Raw genomic sequence first — 21,387 nt, forward strand, 5'->3', positions numbered from 1 at the left:
TATTATGAAAATGCAAATTAAAACACAATGAGATACCACTTTACCTACCTAGAAAGGCTAAAATTAAGAAGACTGAAAAGATCACGTGACAAGGATGTAAAGCAAAAATGTAATGTTGATTAATTACTGATGCTAATGTAAAATGGTACACGTACCTACCTAACGACCCAGTAATTCCATTTCTAGGTATTTAACTTGAAGGAAAACATGCCCCCAAAAGACTCGCATACACATGTTCATAGCAGATTTATTCATAGTAGCATGTAACTAGAAGCAATCGACATGTTCATCTGTAAGTGAACGGATAAACATAATTGTGGTATCTTCAGATAGTTTAATCAAAAGGAATGAACTACTTATGTATGCAACAACATGAGTGAATCTCAAACATTATGCTGAAAACTTTAAAAGCCTTGTACAACAGAGAATAGACTATGATTTGGGACAAGCAAGCCTAAATTTTAGTAACATTAGGCTTCTCGGTGGTTATCTGGGGCCAGGAGTGAGATGAAAAATGGATTGACTGCAAAGGGACATGAGAAGCCTTCTGTTGTGATGGGAATGTTCTACAAGTTGGTTGGGATTATGGTTATACTGGTGTATACATTTATCAACAAATGTGTACACACTGAATTGTACACTTAAAATAGGTGCACTTTATTGTATGTAAATTATATTGTACCTTAATAAGTTGATTTTAAAGTTTAAAATAGATTTTAAATTAATCCTAAAATTGAATCTTCAAACTAAAGCAAAATCTAACTCCTATATATCTAATTAATAACATAGCCATACAAGTAATTTACTTAACTTTTGGATCAATATTCTAACTGTGTATACTTAATGGGACATAATTTTTAGACAAAAATATATTGTGAACAAATACTTGATGGTTTTGTTTTTGGTAAAGGTTGTGTTAAAGTATTTTCAGATAGAGCTAATGAGTAAATCTGTGAGTGTAAACTGGGATTCCGACTGTAGGAAAAGGAAAATACGTGTGAAATGGAGGAAGATGAGGAATGCTATATTGGATTTGAGTTGAAGTTGTCATTATGCACTCATCATTTTAAAAAGACATATATTTCTTAGCTTTGTCCACTTAAGGGGCCTAAAAGCAATGACACCTCAGGCATTGAATATACTTGACACACAGATCTTGGTTTCAAAATCTCATTGCCCACTAAAAGACTTCCAGGAACGGTTGACTTCATGTCTGGTACAGAATTTAAAAAAGCAAGATGAACCTGAAACATCTTGTGCTGGAAGGTAAGAGTGTGTCAGCACCATGGAGGACATGTGAAAAGGAAGCAAGATTGAGGGGACAAATTGAATATCATGATGATGATATATTTTTAAGTATAATACATACACATTGAAAAATATATTAGTATGCATTTATATATTATGTATGTGTTTATATAGATAAGCGAGAGAAAAGGGGGAAATGCTCGTTTTTATAGAAGAATGCTAACTTTTAAATATTGAAAGTACTGTAATTAGAGCACTGCTGTTTCTAATCTCCAGTACAATAATTAAAGATCATGAACAGTTGGTGTCTGAAACCATTAGCTGTTGGGACAAGGTATTGACAGTGGCTTAAAAGTTAACACCTCCCAATTGTATATTAATTTTGAAGAGAAGAAATAACTACATTCAGAGGTCTGACAGCACCTTAACCACTTCAAGTTTAACATCTCCAGTAATGAGACAAACTGAGAGTATATGTGTCCTCATGAGATGCAACGATAATTACAAAGCATCTTTATGTACTTCTCATGAAGAAGCAGTCAGACAAATCTGGTATTTGGGATAGTACAAATACATTTCAAGTACATTCAACTGACTTGGATTCCTCAAAATAAAAAAAACCCATGTCATGAAGTCAAGGCAAAAGGGATCTGGAATTAGGGGCAGAGTGGAGACACTATTCTAAATGTAGAGATATAAACAAATATAATCTTGAATTTTGATTGCATCCTACAAAGAGCTTTAAAATTGTAAACATTTTGATAACTGAGGGAAATTGGAATATGACCTCTGTGTTAATCACATGCAATAGTGACAGCATTAAATTTTCTTCAAGTCTGGTAATGATATTTGGTTATGTAGCTGAATGTCCTATTCCTAGGAGATACCACTGAATTATTTAAGGATACAGTTTCATGACATCTGCAAGCTATTTTCAGGTAGATTAAAAGAAAAGCATATGTGTTGTTTATAAAGATAAAACAAGTATAACAAAATGTTAGCAGTCTTCAAATCTTAAGTGACAGGTATATAGATTATTCCTAGTTCTATTTCAGTTTTTCTGTGGGTTTAAAATATTCAAAATAAAAATCAAGGGGAGAAAAATATCTTATTCTGAATTACTCTCAAAATGTATAAGCTTGAAATTTTCGAGGAGAGTTACTGGGAAATAGTGTTAATTACCAATTCATTTGAACTATCTGATATTCCAGAGAATGTTAGAGGGACTTTAGAGATTATCTTGTCTGGGTCCCTTATTCATACAGGTGAAGAAATGAGTCTGACAGTAATAGAGTCACTTACTGAAATCATATGGTAAGCCAGTAGTGGCTCCTGGACAGTGAATTCAGCTCTCCTATTTTCCAGGATATTTGTTGCTTTTCCCACTGTGCCATGTTATTATCTCTTCCCCTAAAAGGACTTTGTTGGAGATAAAGTTAAATTAAGAAAAATACAATGTATCATTTTTTCTTCCTAGTATGTCTTCAATAATTTCCCCTGCATTTTGACAGTGTTATGAGACCATGTTTGATCTCTTGATATATAGGTCAGGAATTTAGTGAAAGATGTATGCTTCTTTTGATAATTGCCTTCCTAGAATTCTTTTGATCATCTGGTTTGAGCCGTGTGTTTTTTGTCATTTATTTTTTTTATCCTCTAGTTTAAGCTATGAAGAAGGACATCCCTCAAACTCTGAAACAGACCTCCTTCAGAGACAGACTTTTGCAGCCTCTCATCAGCTTCCTGGATATGCTGCCACACCTCAGCCAACTGGTAAAAATTCTGCTGTGAAATATACCCTGAATCTGGGTGCATTTAGTGAATAAGAAGGAAAATCAACTTTCACATGTTGGGTTATGAAAGTGTATAGGACAGAATGGTTCCATGGGAAATGTTAGAATGAAAATGAGATTAAAAGCTTTGTCTTTTACTAATAGGAAATAGTTATATAGTTAATTAGTAGGGAAATCTTTTTTTCCCCCCCGCATCTCTATAGATTTTAAATTATAACTATGCTTAAGCAAATTAATACTTGTTTGCAATTCAAAATGAAGCAGTTTAGGGTTGTAGCACTTTGGGCCTCAAATTTCAGAGATTCCTTTTAAAAATAGCATCAGGAATATCCTTTTATGTTAATATATATTTTTACTTTGGGATACATTTTATCTTCAAATGTAGGTCTTTCTGGAATATTTGATACTAGTGTGAACAATGCCAGCACTAACACAAAAGAATCTTCAGTGATGAATTTTCTCTCTGCTGTTGAATCCCGAACTGCTCAGGCTGCTTCTTCAGGAACTACTCTTTTACCACAATTCAGGGCCCCATCCTGGCAGACAGGTGATTCTTTGTTTTCAGAATTTTTAAGTCCTATAGAAATACTGCTAAAAATTCACTTTTTATAGTCTTGTCATGATGGTAGTGTGGCTGAGAGTGGTGTTAATTATTGATTTTCCAGTGAACTTTAAAACCTGGAATTTTTCACTATTTTAAAGTGGATAAAATTCAAGAAATTGTTACTAGCAGAAATTCAGTTTTAGCACTCTGTTGACAACTAACAAGTTGAAGAAGGTAGGTAATTGTTAAAAGGTAAATCCTAGATACAAAGTTTTTACCTGGCAATTTAAGTAGTCACTTATTTACTTGAGAGAAGAAAAGATTAAATTTCTTTTCCTTATCCCCCATTTTACCTTTATAGAGGTATAATTGACATATAAACTTGTAAGATATTTACAGTGTACATTGTAGTAATTTGGTACATGTTTGCATTGTGGAAGAATTCCTCCATCTGGTTAATTAACACACCTATCACTTTACATGTTTATCTTTTTGGGGGAAGTTGGTGAAAGATTAAGTTCTGTTTTAGTGCCTTCAGACTGGATAGGTGGTAGAGTAAAAAGCAACCTTAGAACTGATTTCGTCATGAGTTAGGAAAGTTATCCTTAAGTGAATGGAATAAGTCATTCTTTAATAAAAGCTAGCACAAATTGATGTTATTATATTATGTGCTTTTCTATTTTATTTTTCTTATTTCATTTTTCTGTTACCCCTTGAAATTGTTTGTGTATATTTTTATTTTTTGCAGGATGACAGATTAGTTTTTTTTTTAAGATTTCATCTTAAAAACTATACTTTTAAGTAATAGCTATTGGAAATATTTTATTATTCTGATGTAGATTCCATTAATACAGCTGTCTTTTCAGTATGTCGGAGAAACTTCTGCTTCTAAAGAAACAATGTGTTAGTATGGCATAAAACAATATTTTTTTTAAAAAATTAAAAAATACAATAGCTTTATTTATTGCTTCTTGGAATAATTTTACATTACATATATTTAGTTAATTCTAAGCATTATTTATTGTTTCAAGAGTAACTAGATGTTTTCTGTCCTTGAGTTGTAATACTCTTGATTGCTGCCTGTCTTCTGGGACCTTAGCTCCTCGATCAGTTAAACCTGGGCCCCAGCAATGAAAGATCGAGTCCAAACTATTGGACCACCAGGGAATTCCCACTTTTTTGACATTTAATGGAAAGAAATGAAAGAAGAATATTTTTGAAAAGGGCCAGAGAACCTTTTCCCCTCTATTTTTTCAAAATGGGGGAAAAAAAAATTTTAATGGAAACTCACTAAAAAAATATGTAAATAGACTTAGAGATTGAACTTACCGTTACAGGGGAAAAGCGTGGCGGCGGTGGGGGTGGATAAATTGGGAATTTGGGATTGGCATGTACACACTGCTGTATTTAAAATAGATAACCAGGAAGGACCTACCATACAGTGCAGGGAATGGTGCTCAATATTCTGAAATAACCTAAATGGGAAAAGAATTTGAAAACGAATAGGTACATGTACAACTGAATCACTTTGCTATACTCCTGAAACTAACACAACATTGCTAATCAGTTTTGCTCCAACATAAAAATTTAAGAAATGGAAACAATTAGGGCTTCCCCGGTGGCTTGGTGGTAAAGAATCTGCCTGCCAATGCAGGAGACATGGGTTTGCTCCCTGATCTGGGAAGATCCCACATGCCGCAGAGCAAATAAGCCCGAGAGCCACGACTGTTGAGCCTGTGCTTTAGAGCCTGGGAGCCACAACTGCTGAAGCCCAGGAACCCTAGAGCCTGTGCTCCACACCGAGAGGAGCCACCACAATGAGAAGCCCACGCACGGCAACTAGAGAGTAGCCCTTGCTCCCCGCAACTAGAGAAAAGCCCACACAGCAACGAAGACCCAGCACAGTCAAAAATAAATAAATTAAGAACAAAAAGAAACAATTAAAAGGTATATACAATGAAAAGTGTTAGTTCCTAACATAGTCCTGCTTTTTAGAGAAGAGTTAATAGTGGTTACTCTTTATTGATACCTTTGTGCATCAAAACTTTTTTTGTATTTTCGCCTAAGCAGTGTTATAGCAGCAGTATTATTAGGATATGCCATAATTATTTTACCAGTCTCCTGTTGATGGACATTTAGGTTGTTTCTACCTGTTATTCACAATAACTGTCCTGAGTATCTTGTTTGAATCTTTGTGTCCACTTATTTCCATAGGGTAAATTTCCATAGATCTAAATTTCTATAGGAGCTTTTGGACCATAAAAGGTATACATGGTTTTACTTTGGCTGTAAGTGGCTAAACTGCTATCCTGAAATGTTAACAATCTCTTCTTGACAGTACTTCATTAATTTCTGATCAGCTTTTTGTATAAGCATGCATCTATTGTTATTGGAAGTTGTTCATAGGAAATCAAAACTTGAAATGCAAGGATTTTTTAAAAATACATGTATTTTGATGAAAGAAACTTTGCAGTGTTAACCTCACTATTAGTTTTAGATATATTTATTACATTAAATGTAGGGAATTTGGTTTCAGTTTTAATGTTATGAACATTTTAGTTTGTTCATTGGTGTTTTGCATGGGAATGTCAGGGTAAAGTAATCACTAGAGATGATATATATATATTTAGTATTTTCGTAAGTTTCAAATGATTTATCTGACTATATGTATAATCTCATGTTTATATAACAATAATAGAAATGAATTGCTGATACCTTTGTAGTTTTGTTTTTGCCTTATAAAAACTAGCTATTTTGAAATGTATTTTTTAGAATCTATGCAGAACTAATTTGTCAGAGTTCTCAGTTTTAAAGAGATTTTGGTGGATTAAAGGTTATGTAAGTTTTACAAGTCTGTATTATGAGAACAGATAGAAGTGTTTGTGCTATAACTGCATAAGTGTATTTGTTTTCTTTTCACAGGTATGCATTCCTCAGCACCAACTGAGCTGTTTGTTACTGGACCTTTGCCAACCACTGGAACGCTTCCATCCCCTGCCCTCCCTGCTTATCAGCATCCTACCACCTTCAGCAATAGAAACTTTGCTACCACCTCACCTTTGGTGCTTCAGGATTCAACTTTTAACACTACATCAAATGGAATTTTAAGTTCTCATGATCCTTTGCTTCAAATCAAGACTTCCCAGGGAACTGTTCCAACTGCTTTGACATTTGAGCGCCTGGGCAGTTCTGCGATAAGTAACAGCATACCACCTCAGTCTTCAACGTACCGCTCAGCTCAAGAGTCTGCACCCCATCTTTTACAACCTCAGTTTAGTTTGTTGCCTTCAGCACTTGGTGGAGCCCAGCAAACTCCTCAAGCCTACGGTTCAACTCTCTTTACTAGTTCTACTGCTTCCATTGAAAGAGCTCTTCTCCGAGAATGTAGTGTTATTAAACACCATCAGCGGCCTTCAGGTACCCAGTCTATTCAGGCACAACTGACTGGTTCACAGCATTCCTTACACAGTTATCTATCAAATGCAAGTGGGGTTAATTTTCAGGAAACAAGCAGGCAGTCATCTTTATCCTGTAGCCCAATTGGAGAGTCTACTCAGGTGAGCAATGGAGGATTGCAACAGAAGCCCTCCCAGGTCTCAGTGGAACTTGCTCAGTCCTATTCATCTGCAATTCCATCGTCAGGGTATCCTACTGCAAAAGTAAAAAGCTGTTCTACAAAACAACCACTAGCATCAACCAAGTCCCCCAAACCTCCAAGTATAATTCCTCCTGTGCAAACACTAAGCTATTCCAAACCTTTACATAACCAGAGTTCTGTAATATCAGGCCAAGCACAAATTTATTCTACAGCGCAGCTACCAAGCCTTTTATCAGTTAGTCAGTCTCAAAACTATGGTTTAGTACAGCCGCATAATGTGCCATCTATTGTTCATTCACAGGTTTATAGGTCCAGCAAAGTTGAGAAGTTGCCATCCTTGTATAAAACATTGACTTTCTCTGGCTCGTCTCAGACTATAACCTCTGAAAATTCAACACTTAATTATTCTTCTAATCAGCAAGAGGTGTTGTCTTCGGTTACAAATGAGAATTACCCTGCTCCAACAAGAGATCCGTCTTCAGATAGCCAGTCTCAGAGTTACGCATCTGGTCATTCTCAGGGTTTATCACCAGTTAGCCAGACACAGGTTAGTTTTTCATCTCAGTCACAAGTTTTGTCAGTTGTTAGTCCTTCAGAAAGCTATGCTTCAGGTCAGTCCCTCACGTTAACAGCCCCTTCTCTTTCCTACTCTTCTGCCTCTCGGGCTCAGAATGTGCCAGATGCTAGTCCAACTCAAAATTTTATTTCTATGCATTCTTCCCAAAATGCTCAGACCCAAGGGTCATCATCTCCCCAGTCCCAAAAGTTTTTGCCTGCTGTCCAGTCATCATCTTTTGCGACCTCAACTCACTGTCAGACCTTACAGAATAACCTACCTTCCCCTGATCCAAAGTCTTATGCTGAAAGAAAACTTGACTCAAGTGTTTATACGTCTTCAAAACAAGAGGAAGATTTTCCAATGCAAGAGTTACAGGTATTACAGCCACAAGTATCTCTTGAGTCATCAACCTCAAGGCTGTCTGATGGGGAAATGAACGTTCCAGAGTCAGCTTATAAGGTATCAAAGGCAGATGACCGATATTCTCAGAGCATAACCAGAAGTAATTCCTGTCTTGAAGATCAGGTGGTTGGTATTGCTCTACAAGGGTCTAAAAAAGAAGAAAACATAGTTGGTTCAATGACACAACTTAACCAACAAATTGGCCAAGTCAATAGTTCTGCAACCCTTGATATTAAGAAGACAACTAATTTAATGCAAACTCCGCAAATACGGTTGAATACTAAAGACCTAAACCAGCAGCATTCTCTTATACAGAAGGTACATGAAGCCAAGGTCCAGGAGCAGCATGATCAAATAATTAATGCCTCATCTCAGATTCAAATTCCAAACAATGCTTTGGGGCATGGCCATCAGGCATCTCTTCCTAATACACAGGTCCTTTTAGATTCTGCCTGTGATCTACAAATTCTTCAGCAGTCAATACTGCAGGCAAGTTTAGGACAAATAAAGACATCTTTACAAGTACAGCGTGTTCAGAGTCCTCAACAAATAGTGCATCCTTTCCTTCAAATGGATGGTCATATTATTCGGAGCAATGGTGAACATTCTCAGCAGCAACTCCATCCTCAAAATTCTGAAATTATGAAAATGGACCTTTCTGACTCTTCAAAACCATTACAGCAGCATCTGACAACAAAGGGCCATTTTAGTGAAACAACTCAACATGATTCAAAGAATCATTTTGTTTCTCTTGGATCAATATGTTTCCCAGAGGCAATGCTCCTCAGTGATGAGAGAAATATTTTATCAAACGTAGATGATATCTTAGCAGCTACAGCAGCAGCTTGTGGGGTCACACCTTCTGATTTCTCCAAGTCAACTTCAAATGAAACCATTCCTGCTGTTGAAGATGGTGATTCTAAATCTCATTTTCAGCAGTCATTGGATGTCGGGCATGTGACATCAGATTTTAACTCCATAGCAGTTACGGTAGGAACGCCACCAAATATAAATGATATTTCCTTAAATGGAAATCAAGTTACTGTAAACCTTTCACCAGTACCTACTCTTCAGTCAAAGATGACTCTTGATCAACAACATGTTGAAGTACCTGGTCAAAATAAAGCTTCTAAAGTAACTTCACCAGTGGTCGGACCAGGTCATGAAGTGCAGGAGCAAAGTTCTGGTCCATTCAAGAAACAGTCTGCAACCAGTCATGAACCTGAAGAAGACAGTGAAGTTGCTGTTGATAGTACATTAAATAATAACAGAAATCAAGAATTCGTTTCTAGTAGTAGAAGCATAAGTGGAGAGAGTGCTACATCGGAGAGCGAATTCGCTTTAGGCGGTGATGACAGTGGTGTGTCGGTGAACTCCTCTAGGAATACACTTGCAGTGTTGGCCATGGCCCAGCCTGGGGAGACAGTCAGTGTCAAGATTGAAGAGGAAAACCAAGATTTAATGCATTTTAACCTCCAGAAGAAGAAAACTAAAGGAAAAGGGCACACTAAAGAGGAAGACAACAGTCATCAGAAACAGCTGAAAAGACCTGCCCAAGGCAAACGCCAGAATCCAAGGGGAACAGATATATATTTGCCATATACTCCCCCTTCCTCAGAAAGCTGCCATGATGGTTATCAGCATCAAGAAAAAATGAGACAGAAGATCAAAGAAGTAGAGGAAAAACAACCAGAAGTCAAAACTGGATTTATTGCCTCTTTCTTAGATTTTCTGAAATCTGGGCCCAAACAGCAGTTTTCCACTCTTGCTGTGAGAATGCCTAACAGGACTAGGCGACCAGGAACACAGACCGTTCGTACATTTTGTCCCCCACCACTTCCAAAGACTGCAGCTGCGACACCCACTCCTTTAGTGTCTGAGGCTGGGGCTAACAGTCCATCAGAAAAACTTGATAATGAACTTAAAAACTTGGAACATTTATCTTCACTTTCTTCTGATGAAGATGATCCTGGGGTATGCAGTCATGATATTTACAAAAGCAGCTCTACTACCTTAAATACTTCAGACGCTACTTCTGATAAAAAGAAGAAAACAGGTAAAGTTTTAAATTTGAAGTTCATAATTATGGCTTTCTGTTTTTTTTTTTCTGGCTCTGGAACAAGTTTTATGCTTTCTTAGCTTGAAGCAAGTCTACGGTTTCTCAAGACAGAATGCTTAGGCAGATATCTTAGACGTATTTTTTAACGTTCCTTGCTTCTAGGAAAGTTCTGAGTTTTAGCCTGGGTAGTTCTGGGTTTTGTTCAGCTTTGTATCACATGCAGCATAGTTTACATGGTGCACTGTCCAGATTTTTCTATTCTGAGACATCTTGAAGTGGCTCATGGATATGGGACATTATATTGAGGGCCATGTTGTTATATATAAACTGGCATATTTTCTTTGTATGCTAATTTTACCTAAAAAATTAACATTTTGCTATTAAATTGGTTATTTTGTGTGCAGCATGCAGATTAATATAATTAAGTCAAAACTTTAAAAATTTTGCACTGGTTTCATACTATATGCCCAGATCCTTAGGTGTGTGTTTCACTTTTCTCTGTAGTTAAGGGAGCATTTTAAGGAACTGTTTTGAGAAGCATTGTCTTATGTAAACAATTGTCAAGCAGTATAGAAGTTATTGTTTTAAAGAACATGCTAAGTAAAAAATCCTCTGTGCCAGGAACTATTAGCAGTATCGTGAGATGTGCTTTGTTATCTTCAATATACAGATGATATAACAGACTAAATGAATTGTCCGGGCCCATACAATTAGTAAATGGCAGAGTTGGAATCCATATTCAGGTTTAAATCATACTCAGGTTTATCTGGTTCTAACACCTGTAATCCTGCCTACTGCTTTTGTATGAATAGAGAGTTAAACCTTGTTTTGTGATGTACTTTTCAGCTTCTCTACAGATTTGACCACCTTTTTAACTAATAAAGTGATATGAAACAGCCGATATCCCAAATAATCTATTAATGTAAATGTCTGCTAATACATTTGTCAGCAAAAGTTTTAAGTCTGCTAAAACATTTCTGAAGAATTCTCATTTTGTTATACAGGGAAATTAGCATACTGGAAAATTATTGCCAAAGTCAGAACATAACAGATGTGGCTAATCACAGTAAGGTTTTACATTCTTCTCCCTCAATTCAGAATACTTTGCAATTACTGTTATGTTCCCTCTTATGTTCTTAGAGCAAATCTTTTATAATCTCTGTTATAAAACATGAATCTAGAACTAGTTTTTTCTAGACGACTCTTACTATCTCATTTTTAGTTAAAACCACCACCATCAACCTGATGCTTATTAATAGATCTTTGAAGTTCTCCCTTTATGCGTTGCCTCCTCTTCTGTGAGGACTCATCATCTCTTGCTTGGGCCTATTGCAACAGATTTCTCATTAGAATCCTTCCCACCAGTCTCTGCACCAGTCCATCTTCCATATTGTAATCACATTTATCTTTATAAAAAAGAAGAGTCAGTTCGTTCAGTCACTCAGTCGTGTCCAACTCTTTGCGACTCCATGAATCACAGCACGCCAGGCATCCCTGTCCATCACAAACTCCCGGAGTTGACTCAGACTCAAGTCCATCGAGTCAGTGATGCCATCTAGCCATCTCATCCTCTGGCGTCCCCTTCTCCTCCTGCCCTCAATCCCTCCCAGCATCAGAGTCTTTTCCAATGAGTCAGCTCTTCGCATGAGGTGGCCAAAGTACTGGAGTTTCAGCTTTAGCATCATTCCCTCCAAAGAAATCCCAGGGCTGATCTCCTTCAGAATGGACTGGTTGGATCTCCTTGCAGTCCAAGGGACTCTCAAGAGTCTTCTCCAACACCACAGTTCAAAAGCATCAATTCTTCGGCGCTCAGCTTTCTTCACAGTCCAACTATCACATCCGTACATGACCACAGGAAAAACCATAGCCTTGACTAGACGGACCTTTGTTGGCAAAGGAATGTCTCTGCTTCTGAATATGCTATCTAGGTTGGTCATAACTTTCCTTCCAAGGAGTAAGCGTCTTTTAATTTCATGGCTGCAATCACCATCTGCAGTGATTTTGGAGCCCAAAAAAATAAAGTCTGACACTGTTTCCACTGTTTCCCCATCTATTTCCCATGAAGTGATGGGACCGGATGCCATGATCTTCATTTTCTGAATGTTGAGCTTTAAGCCAACTTTTTCACTCTCCACTTTTACCTTCATCAAGAGGCGTTTTAGTTCCTCTTCACTTTCTCCCATAAGGGTGGTGTCATCTACGTATATGAGGTTATTGATATTTCTCCCGGCAATCTTGATTCCAGCTTGTGTCTCTTCCAGTCCAGCGTTTCTCATGATATACTCTGCATAGAAGTTAAATAAGCAGGGTGACAATATACAGCCTTGACGTACTCCTTTTCCTATTTGGAACCAGTCTGTTGTTCCATGTCCAGTTCTAACTGTTGCTTACTGACCTGCATACAGATTTCTCAAGAGGCAGGTCAGGTGGTCTGGTATTCCCATCTCTTTCAGAATTTTCCACAGTTTCTTGTGATCCACACAGTCAAAGGCTTTGGCATAGTCAATAAAGCAGAAATAGATGTTTTTCTGGGACTCTCTTGCTTTTTTTAGTTGCTCAGTCGTGTCCAATTCTTTGCGACTCCATGGACTATAGCCCGCCAGGCTCCTCTGCCCATGGAATTCTTAAATCAGTTATTAATTCTCTGCTTTTGAAATACTTCTTGGTGCTCCATGGAAAAAAATTAAAATAATGTGTAAAAATTCTCCCTTTCCACTTTTCACTCTTTGCTCACTCTTGCCACTTCCCCTCTTCTGTGACACATGAGTTTCTCATTGTTCCTTGGACCTGTGAATGCCTTTCAGAATCAAGCTCCTTTTGAACAGGTTTTTCTCTCCCTGGGTCCTCCTCAGTTTTTTAGTCCAGTAGATACTTTTTGTTCTCCTTGAAGACCCTCTTCAAAATCACTTTGTGAAAGTTAAGTCCTGGCAGAATTAGTGCTCATATCCTCTAAATTCCCACAGGTCTTAAATCTTTCTAAAGGGCAAAAGTTTTAAATTTCAACAAGTTCTGACTTATCCGTTTTTCCTTTTATGCTTTGTGCTTTTTGTATCCTAAGAAACCTTTGCCTAACCCGTAGTCACAAAAATTTTCTCTTGATTTCTTCTAGGAATTTTAAAGTTTTGCATTTTGTATTTAGGTCTGCTGCTGCTGCTGCTGCTAAGTCGCTTCAGTCGTGTCTGACTCTGTGCGACCCCATAGACGGCAGCCCGTCAGGCTCCCCTAGGATCCCTTTTAATTGGGGGGATGGTGGTATAAAATGTGAGGTATGGGTTGAAGTTTTGCACATGGACGTCCAGCTTTTCCAACACATTTGTTGAAAAGACAGTCCTTTCTCCATTGATTGCTTTTCACATCTTTGTCAAAAATCAGCTGACCATGTTTGTCTTGTTTTTTAAATTATGTAGGTTTTGGGTCCCTCAGTCATGTCCAACTCTTTGTGACCCCCATGGACTGTACAGTCCATGGAATTCTCCAAGTCAGAATACTGGAATGGGTAGCCTTTCCCTTCTCCAGGGATCTTCCCAACCCAGGGACTGAACCCAGGTCTCCCGTATTGCAGACGGATTCTTTACCAGCTGAGCCAAAGGGAAGCCCACTGACCGTATTTGTATGAATCTATTTCTGGACTCTCAATTCTGTCACACTGATCTACATTTTTATACTTTGATCAGTGTGACACTGTCTTAATTGCCATACCACTGTGTGCTTAATCTTTCAGTTCCGTGGACTGTAGCCTACCAGGGTCCTCTGTCCATGGGGATTCTCCAGGCAAGAATACTGGAGTGGATTGCCATTTCCTTCTACAGAGGATCATCCCAACGCAGGGATTGAACTCGCATTGCAGGTGGTTTCTTTACCATCTGAGTTACCGGGAAACCCTTAATCAATTGCCTCATAATTAATTTGGAGAAGGCAATGGCAACCCACTCCAGTACTCTTGCCTGGAGAATCCCATGGACGGAGGAGCCTGGGGGCTGCTGTCTGTGGAGTCACACAGAGTCGGACACAACTGATGTGATTTAGCAGCAGCACATTATAAAAATTCAGTTAAACTTTATATGTTGATCTTAAATTTGCACAACTGATTTAAATATTTTTTAAATGGGAATTCCTGGGCAGTCCAGATGGTTGGATGGCATCACCTACTCAATGGACATGGGTTTGGGTGGACTCCGGGAGTTGGTGATGGACAGGGAAGCCTGGTGTGCTGTGGTTCATGGGGTCGCAAAGAGTAGTTCATGACTGAGAGACTGAACTGAACTGAACCAGTAGTTAAGACTCCGGCTTCCCCTGCAGGGAGGCAGGGAGCACAGGTTCACCCTCTGGTCAAGTAGCCAAGATCCTGCAGTGCAGCCAAAAAAAAAACAAAACCAATAGATTCTTAAAAAATTAGATTCCATAGGGTTGTCTATGGAGAAAATGATGGCAGAAAAAGCATTTAGTTTCATTGATTTTTCTCCTTTGTTGACAGTTTTATTGATTTCTGCTATTTTCATTAATTCCTTTTTCAGTTTGATTTTAGTTTATTATGCTCTATTTTTGTCTATTTTCATATGGCAGAAGCCTAAATTGTTGGTTTGAGACTTCTCTTCTTTTTTAAAAAAGATTTTTTTGATGAGGATCATTTTTAAAGTCTTTAGAATTTGTTACAAAATTGCTTCTGTTTTATGTTTTGGGTTTTTGGCCCTGAGGCATGTGGGATCTCAGCTCCCCAACTAGGTGTCAAACCCACACCTGTTGTATTGGAAGGTGAAGTCTTAACCACTGGACCGCGAGGGATGTCCCCTCTTATTTTTTTCTGCTGCTGCTGCTACCGCTAAGTCACTTGAGTCGTGTCTGACTCTCTGCGACCCCATAGACGACAGCCTACCAGGCTCCTCTGTCCATGGGGTTTTCCAGGCAATACTACTAGAGTAGGTTGCCATTTCCTTCTCCATTCTTTTCTGCTCTAAGCACTTAATGTTATGAACTTCTCTCTAAGCCCTGCTTAGCTATATCCCACAAACTTTATTTTTATTATTTGCTTTTTTTCTTTCAAGTTTTTCAAATTTCTTTTGGTGCTTTCTTTTTGGTCCATGAGTTATTTAGAATCATATTTCAAATTTTTCAGATATTTGGGGATTTTCCAGACACCTGTCCTTTATTGATTTCTGCTTTGTATAATTTCAGTTCTTTTAAATCTGTTAAGGTTAGCTTTATTGCCCAAAATATGGCTGATTTTGATTAATGTCCCAGTGTACTTTAAAAGAAAATTGCATTTTGCCGTTTTGTGGATTGTTGTATAAATTTCAGTTAAAGCAAGTTGGTTGTTAGTGTTGTTCAGATTTTTTATCTCATTACTGATTATCTGTTTACTTGGTCTGTCAATTACTGAGAGAGCATTTCCCGTGTTTCCAAATATATTTGTGGACTTGTCTGTTTTGTTTTTTGTTTCTATCAGTTACTGCTTTGTGTATTTTGAGCTCTGTTTTTAGATGTGTACAAATTTAGGATCGTTAAGCCTTAGTGAATTGACCCTTTTATCAGTATATAATATCCTTCTTTATCCTTGGTAATAATCCTTATTCTGAAGTCTGCTTTGTTATTATAGCCACTCTAGGTTTCTTTTGATGGGCTGCATATATCTTTTTCCATTCTTTGACCTATCTGTGGCATTATGTTTAATGTGAGTATTTTATAGACAGTACATAGTTCACTTTTGTCATTTTTTAAAACGCTAATCTTGTAATCTCTGTCTTTCAGTTAGTTTGTTTAGACCATTTACATTTAATATAATTATTAATATAGTTCAATCTTTCAATCTTTCATTCTTTGTTTCCTGTTTTCCCTCTTTGTTTTTGTTCCTGTCTCTTTCCTATCTTTAAAAAATTATTTGAACTCTTTACTATTTTAAAATTTATCTCTGGGTTTTTTGTTTTTTTTTTTTTTTTGGCTGTATCTTTTCATGTTATGTTTTTAGTGGTTGACGTACTGATTACAATCCACTTAGTTAATATTTTTACTACAGAAAATGCCGAAACCTAAAAACCATAGAGCTCTCTTTACCTTTGCTCTTATATATATTTGTCCTGGTGAAAGCCCTGATAGAGAAATAATTTTTGCTTACAACCATCATACATACTCTAAATAATTTAATAGGAACAAAATAGTCTATTGTATTTACCCAGATATTTATAATTGCTCTTGTACTTCCTTTATTCCTCATACTCCATGTTTCCCTCTGATATCATTTCCTTTCAGCCCAAAGAAGTATTCCATTTTTAAAACTTTTTCTTTGACTTTCAGTCGTGTAATTATTTCTCTGGATAAGGTTCATCCTGTTTGGAGTTTACTGAGCTTTTTGAATCTGTAAAATGTGTATCTTTTCCCAAATTTGAGAAGTTTGCAGGCATTCTTTTTTGTGCACCAAACTCTCTTTCCTTATTGGACTCCAGTGACATGAAAGTAAAATATTTTTATATTTTTCCTCAGGTTCCTGAGTTTCTGTTTATTTTTTTCAATCTTTTCTTCCTCTCTGTTCTTCAGATTTTATCATTTCTATTGGTCTATCTTCAAGTTCTTTGACTTTTTCACCTTCTCAATTCACTACTGAGTCTACCCAGGGAGTATTTTTTATTTCATATATTTTCAAATATTCTTTTCAACTCTAAAATTTGTATTTGGTTTTTTTTTCTAGTTCCAGTTTCTCTGCCGAGAACTTACATATCTCCATTCATTTCAAAAATATGTTTATCTTACCTCAGGGAGCACGGTTATGATAGCTGTCTTCGAGGCTTTGATAATTTAAACATCTGAGTCACCTTAGAGTGGCATCTGGTCGTTATCTTTCCCCTTTGAAAATTGGTCACATTTTTCTGGTTCTTTATATATTGAGCAATCTTGAATTGTATCCTGCACATTTTGAATACAATACTGTAAGATTCTGGATTTTGTTAAAATCTTCTGGAGAATATTGGTTTGCTTTGTTTTAGCAATCAGTCAGACCTTAAGTTCTGTCTCACCTTTGAGTGGTGGTCTGATGTTAGTTCAATTTTGAAAGCCTTTGCTCTGCTTCTTTGGATCTGACTCAGCAGTTAGTCTGAAACTTGGATGCATGGTAGACTTTGTTACAGTTTAGGTCTCAAAGACTTGGCTGTACTAGTTTGGGTCTCTTCTGCATATTTGCAGTTTAAGCATGAAACTAGGATTTGTGTGGGTTCATGTCCAGAATTAGAGGATACCACTCTTCAATTCTCTCTTCTCTGGGAATTTCCCTACATGCCCAACTCCCAGGGTTTCCTTTCCTAGTCATTTGGACTAGAAAGCTGGAATTTTCCTTGGACTTTGTAAAAACTGCCCATGCTTTACTATGATTCTGTGTAACTGGGACTGCCTCTGGGGCAGTGCAATGAGAGAGGAGGAAAAAAAAGAACAGGTAATTTTCCTACACATTGTCCCTCAGCTTTATTGAGATATAATTGACATACAACATTTTCTACTCTTCATGCCATAGGAGCTCGTGGCCCATCCAGGTTCCTATGGTTCTCCAAAAAGACAGGAGTTTTGTCCAGGTTTATGATGTTGGGTTTACTGCTTCTGTGTTGCAGCTCTGTGACTTTGGTTGCCTTTGGGGCAGGGCTGGGAAAGAGAAAGAGAAGAAAAAAGAAATGGCATAGCCTCCACATACTCTCACCTTGCATGGGTCTCCTTTTCCCAGTCCTCTGTCCAAAAAGAGATTTTCTTGGGAGTTTTGTTATCTGTGTCCTATATAGTTCTGCATAGGGGCCATCCTCTAGACCTGCCAGGTGATGAGAGGAAAGAAAATGAGGAAACATCTTTCTCTATATAAAGATTGTTATTTCAATTTGGCCTTCCCTTCCCAATCTGCCTGTAGTTACCAACTTTTCATAGTTTTCTGATAGTTCCGTTTTATGTTTTCTCCAGCGGTTTTAGTTGTAATAAGTAGATCTAATGGACTTATTTGATCTTAGTTGGCACCAGAAACCTTTCATGAATTTTTAAAAATTTATTGTCTTACAAATTACAGTCGTTATTTCTGATCCTCAAACTGTTCTATAATGGGCCAATAGAAGCCCCTTGAGTGTTTTGATTTTGATTGTGATTACATTGAATTCATAATTAATTTTAAGGGAGAATTGTTATCTTTACTATACTGTCTTCTCATCCACTTATGGAATGTAATGTTGTTCTACTTACTCAGATCTTACGTCTTTTAATATCTTACCATTTTTCCACATAGATAATCTATATTATAGTCTTAATAGTATTTTTTTAGTATTTTAAATACAATTTTCATGATACTGTTCTCTCATTAGTTACTGATAATGTATGGCATTGGTTGATTTTCATGTCTTCAATGCGTTTGGTATTTTTGTTTAAATTTATTTTATCTATTTATTATATTTTTGGTTTTACTGCATCTTTGTTGCTGCGCATGGCTCTCTCTAGTTGCAGTGAGCTGGGGCTGCTCTTAGTTGTGGTACGTGGTCTTCTCAGCGTGGTGGCTTCTCCCTGCAAAGCATGGGCTCTAGGCACATGGGCTTCAGTAGTTGTGGCTCGTGGGCTCTAGAGCAGGGACTCAGTAATTGTGGTGCAGGGGCTTAGTTGCCCCATGGCATGTGGAATCTTCCTGGACCAGGGATTCTTTTCTTATCCTGGGAAGTCTTGGCCTTTTTGTTGAATTTTTATTTTGACAGTTTTTCCACCTGATTCTCTTGCATTTTTAAATAGATAATTGTATCTTCTAAAAATAACGGTAGTTTATCTTTCTCTTTCTGTGGGGGTAATTTATCTTATTGGCTCAGGCCTCTGTTGTTTAATGATGGCAAGCATCCCAGCCTTCTCCTTGATATTTAGTAAAATACATAGTGTTGGAAATTATTTGTCAGTTTCTAATGTACTGTACTCTTTAAGAAAATGTCCTTCTCTTTTGAAGTTCTTAAAGTTATTTTTTTTTCCCATTAACAGTAAGCATTAAATTTTGTCAGATGCTTTTTTGAGTTTCTTCTGAAAAATCTGCCTTCTTTTTTCCCACATTAATCTGTTACTTGATTTCCTAATGCTGAACCTCCTTTTTAAAATTTCTGCCATGAACTCTGCTTGGTCATGATGAATCACTTTAGTCCATTGTAGGATTTAAGTTGCTAGTATTTTGTTTGGGATCTTTACATCTAGATTCATAAATGGGATTAGTGTATAGTGTTTTTGTTCACTTTTGTTTTCAGGAATTTGCTAACCTTATAAATTAAATTAGGAAAGCTTTTATATTTGTTTAAATTTGAAAAAGTTTGCTATATATAACTGGGATTTGGTGGAACTTTCTAAGAATACATCTGGGACTTAACAGTTTTTTCCTGATAGTTTGATCTATCTGGGTCAGTTTATTTATTTATTTTCTAGTAAAATGATTTCTCTAATTTAGATTTTAAAATTTGTTGTTATAAAATTGTACATAGTGTTTCCTCAAAAGTTTTCAGTCTCCTCTGTTCTGCAGTTTATGTTCTCTTTCTTGTTTTGATTATTATTTGAGTCTTTTTCCTTATCAATCTGTGGAACAATTGCCTATTTAATGGTTCTTTTTAAAGAACCAGAGTACTTTTTTTTTTTTTTGCTCCTATCACTTTTTACTCACTTTTTCTTAATTTCTGCTTTTATCAGTTCTTTTTCCTCCTATTCCCTGGGTTGAATAATCTCTCATTGGCCAGTGTATTTTTTGTTGCTTTCTAATGAATGGAATTGAAGTTGTAAGTTCCCCCAGCCCGCCACCACACTGTGGCTTTATTCCTCTGGCTTCTTTGTTATGTTTCTCACTCTCCTTTCTAAACGGTTTGTCATTTTAGTTTTGATTTCCTTTTTAACCCAATAATTATTAAGAATAGTGGATTTTTACCTGTTTCCTAGTAGGTTTTTGGAGTTTTTGTTGTTTTTATTTCTTTATTACTATTAATAATTTATAGCCCTGCTGATAGTCCTTTATTATTAATTTATGGCCCTGTTCTATTGTGGTCAAAGGAATATGGCTTAGGTAATGCCTACATTTTGAAATTTATAGAAATTTTGTTAGTAGCTTCCTAAATGTCAATTTTTATAAATGTCCCCTGAGTATCAAGTGCTAATAGATTTTATTGGTAATATTGTTCAAAGCCTTTATATCTTTATTTTTTGTTTAATATAATAAATGACATTAGGTTATTTAAGAAAAATGTATATATATGTTGCAGGTATAATAAATGATAGATCTGGAATTTGCCTTAAACTATCCCAGCAGGTATAATAGGGGTGACAGAAAAATAAAAGAAGTATATCAAAATGTTTATGATTGTTACAGTTGGGTTATGGTATATGAGGGTTTGTATTCTCTAATTTTATGTATGTTTGAACTTTTTAATAAAATTTTTTTTTAAATCCTCCCTATACTTATTTGTTTTTAGATTGCTTGATCTGTTGATTCCTGAAAAAGGTGTGTTAAAATATCCAACTATGTTTTATTGCTTTTCTAATACTGTTCCCTTGATGTTTTAAACCCATATAATTGGGTGCATAAAATTTTACTACAGTTATATTTCCTTTTATCATAATAAAATCTTTTTCCCATTTCTGTTTTTAATATTGCTATAGTAATCTTATTGTTAGCATTTTTAGTGTATTTTCTATATGTCTGTTCTTTCAGAACTTTTTTTCTTCGGAGATATAACTTACGTGTGTGTGAGTGTGCATGCTCAAGTCACTCAGTCATGTCCAACTCTGCAGCCCCATGGACCAAAGGCCCCCAGGCTCTTCTGTCCTTGGGATTCTCCAGGCAAGAATCCTGGAGTGGGTTGCTATTTCCTTCTCCAGGGGTTCTGCTGGACCCAGGGACTGAACTCGGGTCTCCTTCATTGCAGGCAGATTCTTTACCACTTGAGCTGCCAGGGAAGCCCCTCATAACTTATGTATGAAAATACAATACATATAAGGAAAACACACACAAAAGTTTCATAAATTTGAAAATGTAGATATTAAGACATATTCCGTAACCACAATGCAGTAATTTCACAAAAGAAAAGTGGAAACAAAAAAAGGACAAAAAGATTAAAAAGTAAGTTTTTCTTCCTAAAAGTTCTAAATAACTTCTGATAACTTCTGAATAACTCATGGGTTTAAAAGGAAATTAAAACTGAAATGACAAACCTCTTAGAACAG

The 21,387-nt window shown here is 36.6% G+C and overlaps 1 protein-coding gene across 7 annotated transcripts in view; it reads left to right on the forward strand.

The window, feature by feature from the left end:
- Nucleotides 1-21,387, forward strand: part of QSER1 (glutamine and serine rich 1) — a 79,963-nt gene that overhangs the window by 30,347 nt on the left and 28,229 nt on the right. For 4 of the 7 annotated variants that reach the window (XM_010812730.4, XM_059874883.1, XM_059874882.1 and 1 more), the window contains 3 exons: nt 2,909-3,021; nt 3,427-3,588; nt 6,508-10,200. In XM_010812730.4, the coding sequence (XP_010811032.3) occupies nt 2,909-3,021; nt 3,427-3,588; nt 6,508-10,200 (3,968 nt within the window). 7 annotated transcript variants of the gene reach the window in all.

This window comes from Bos taurus, chromosome 15 (assembly GCF_002263795.3).
Source record: "Bos taurus isolate L1 Dominette 01449 registration number 42190680 breed Hereford chromosome 15, ARS-UCD2.0, whole genome shotgun sequence".
In the NCBI taxonomy this organism is placed as follows: domain Eukaryota; kingdom Metazoa; phylum Chordata; class Mammalia; order Artiodactyla; family Bovidae; genus Bos; species Bos taurus.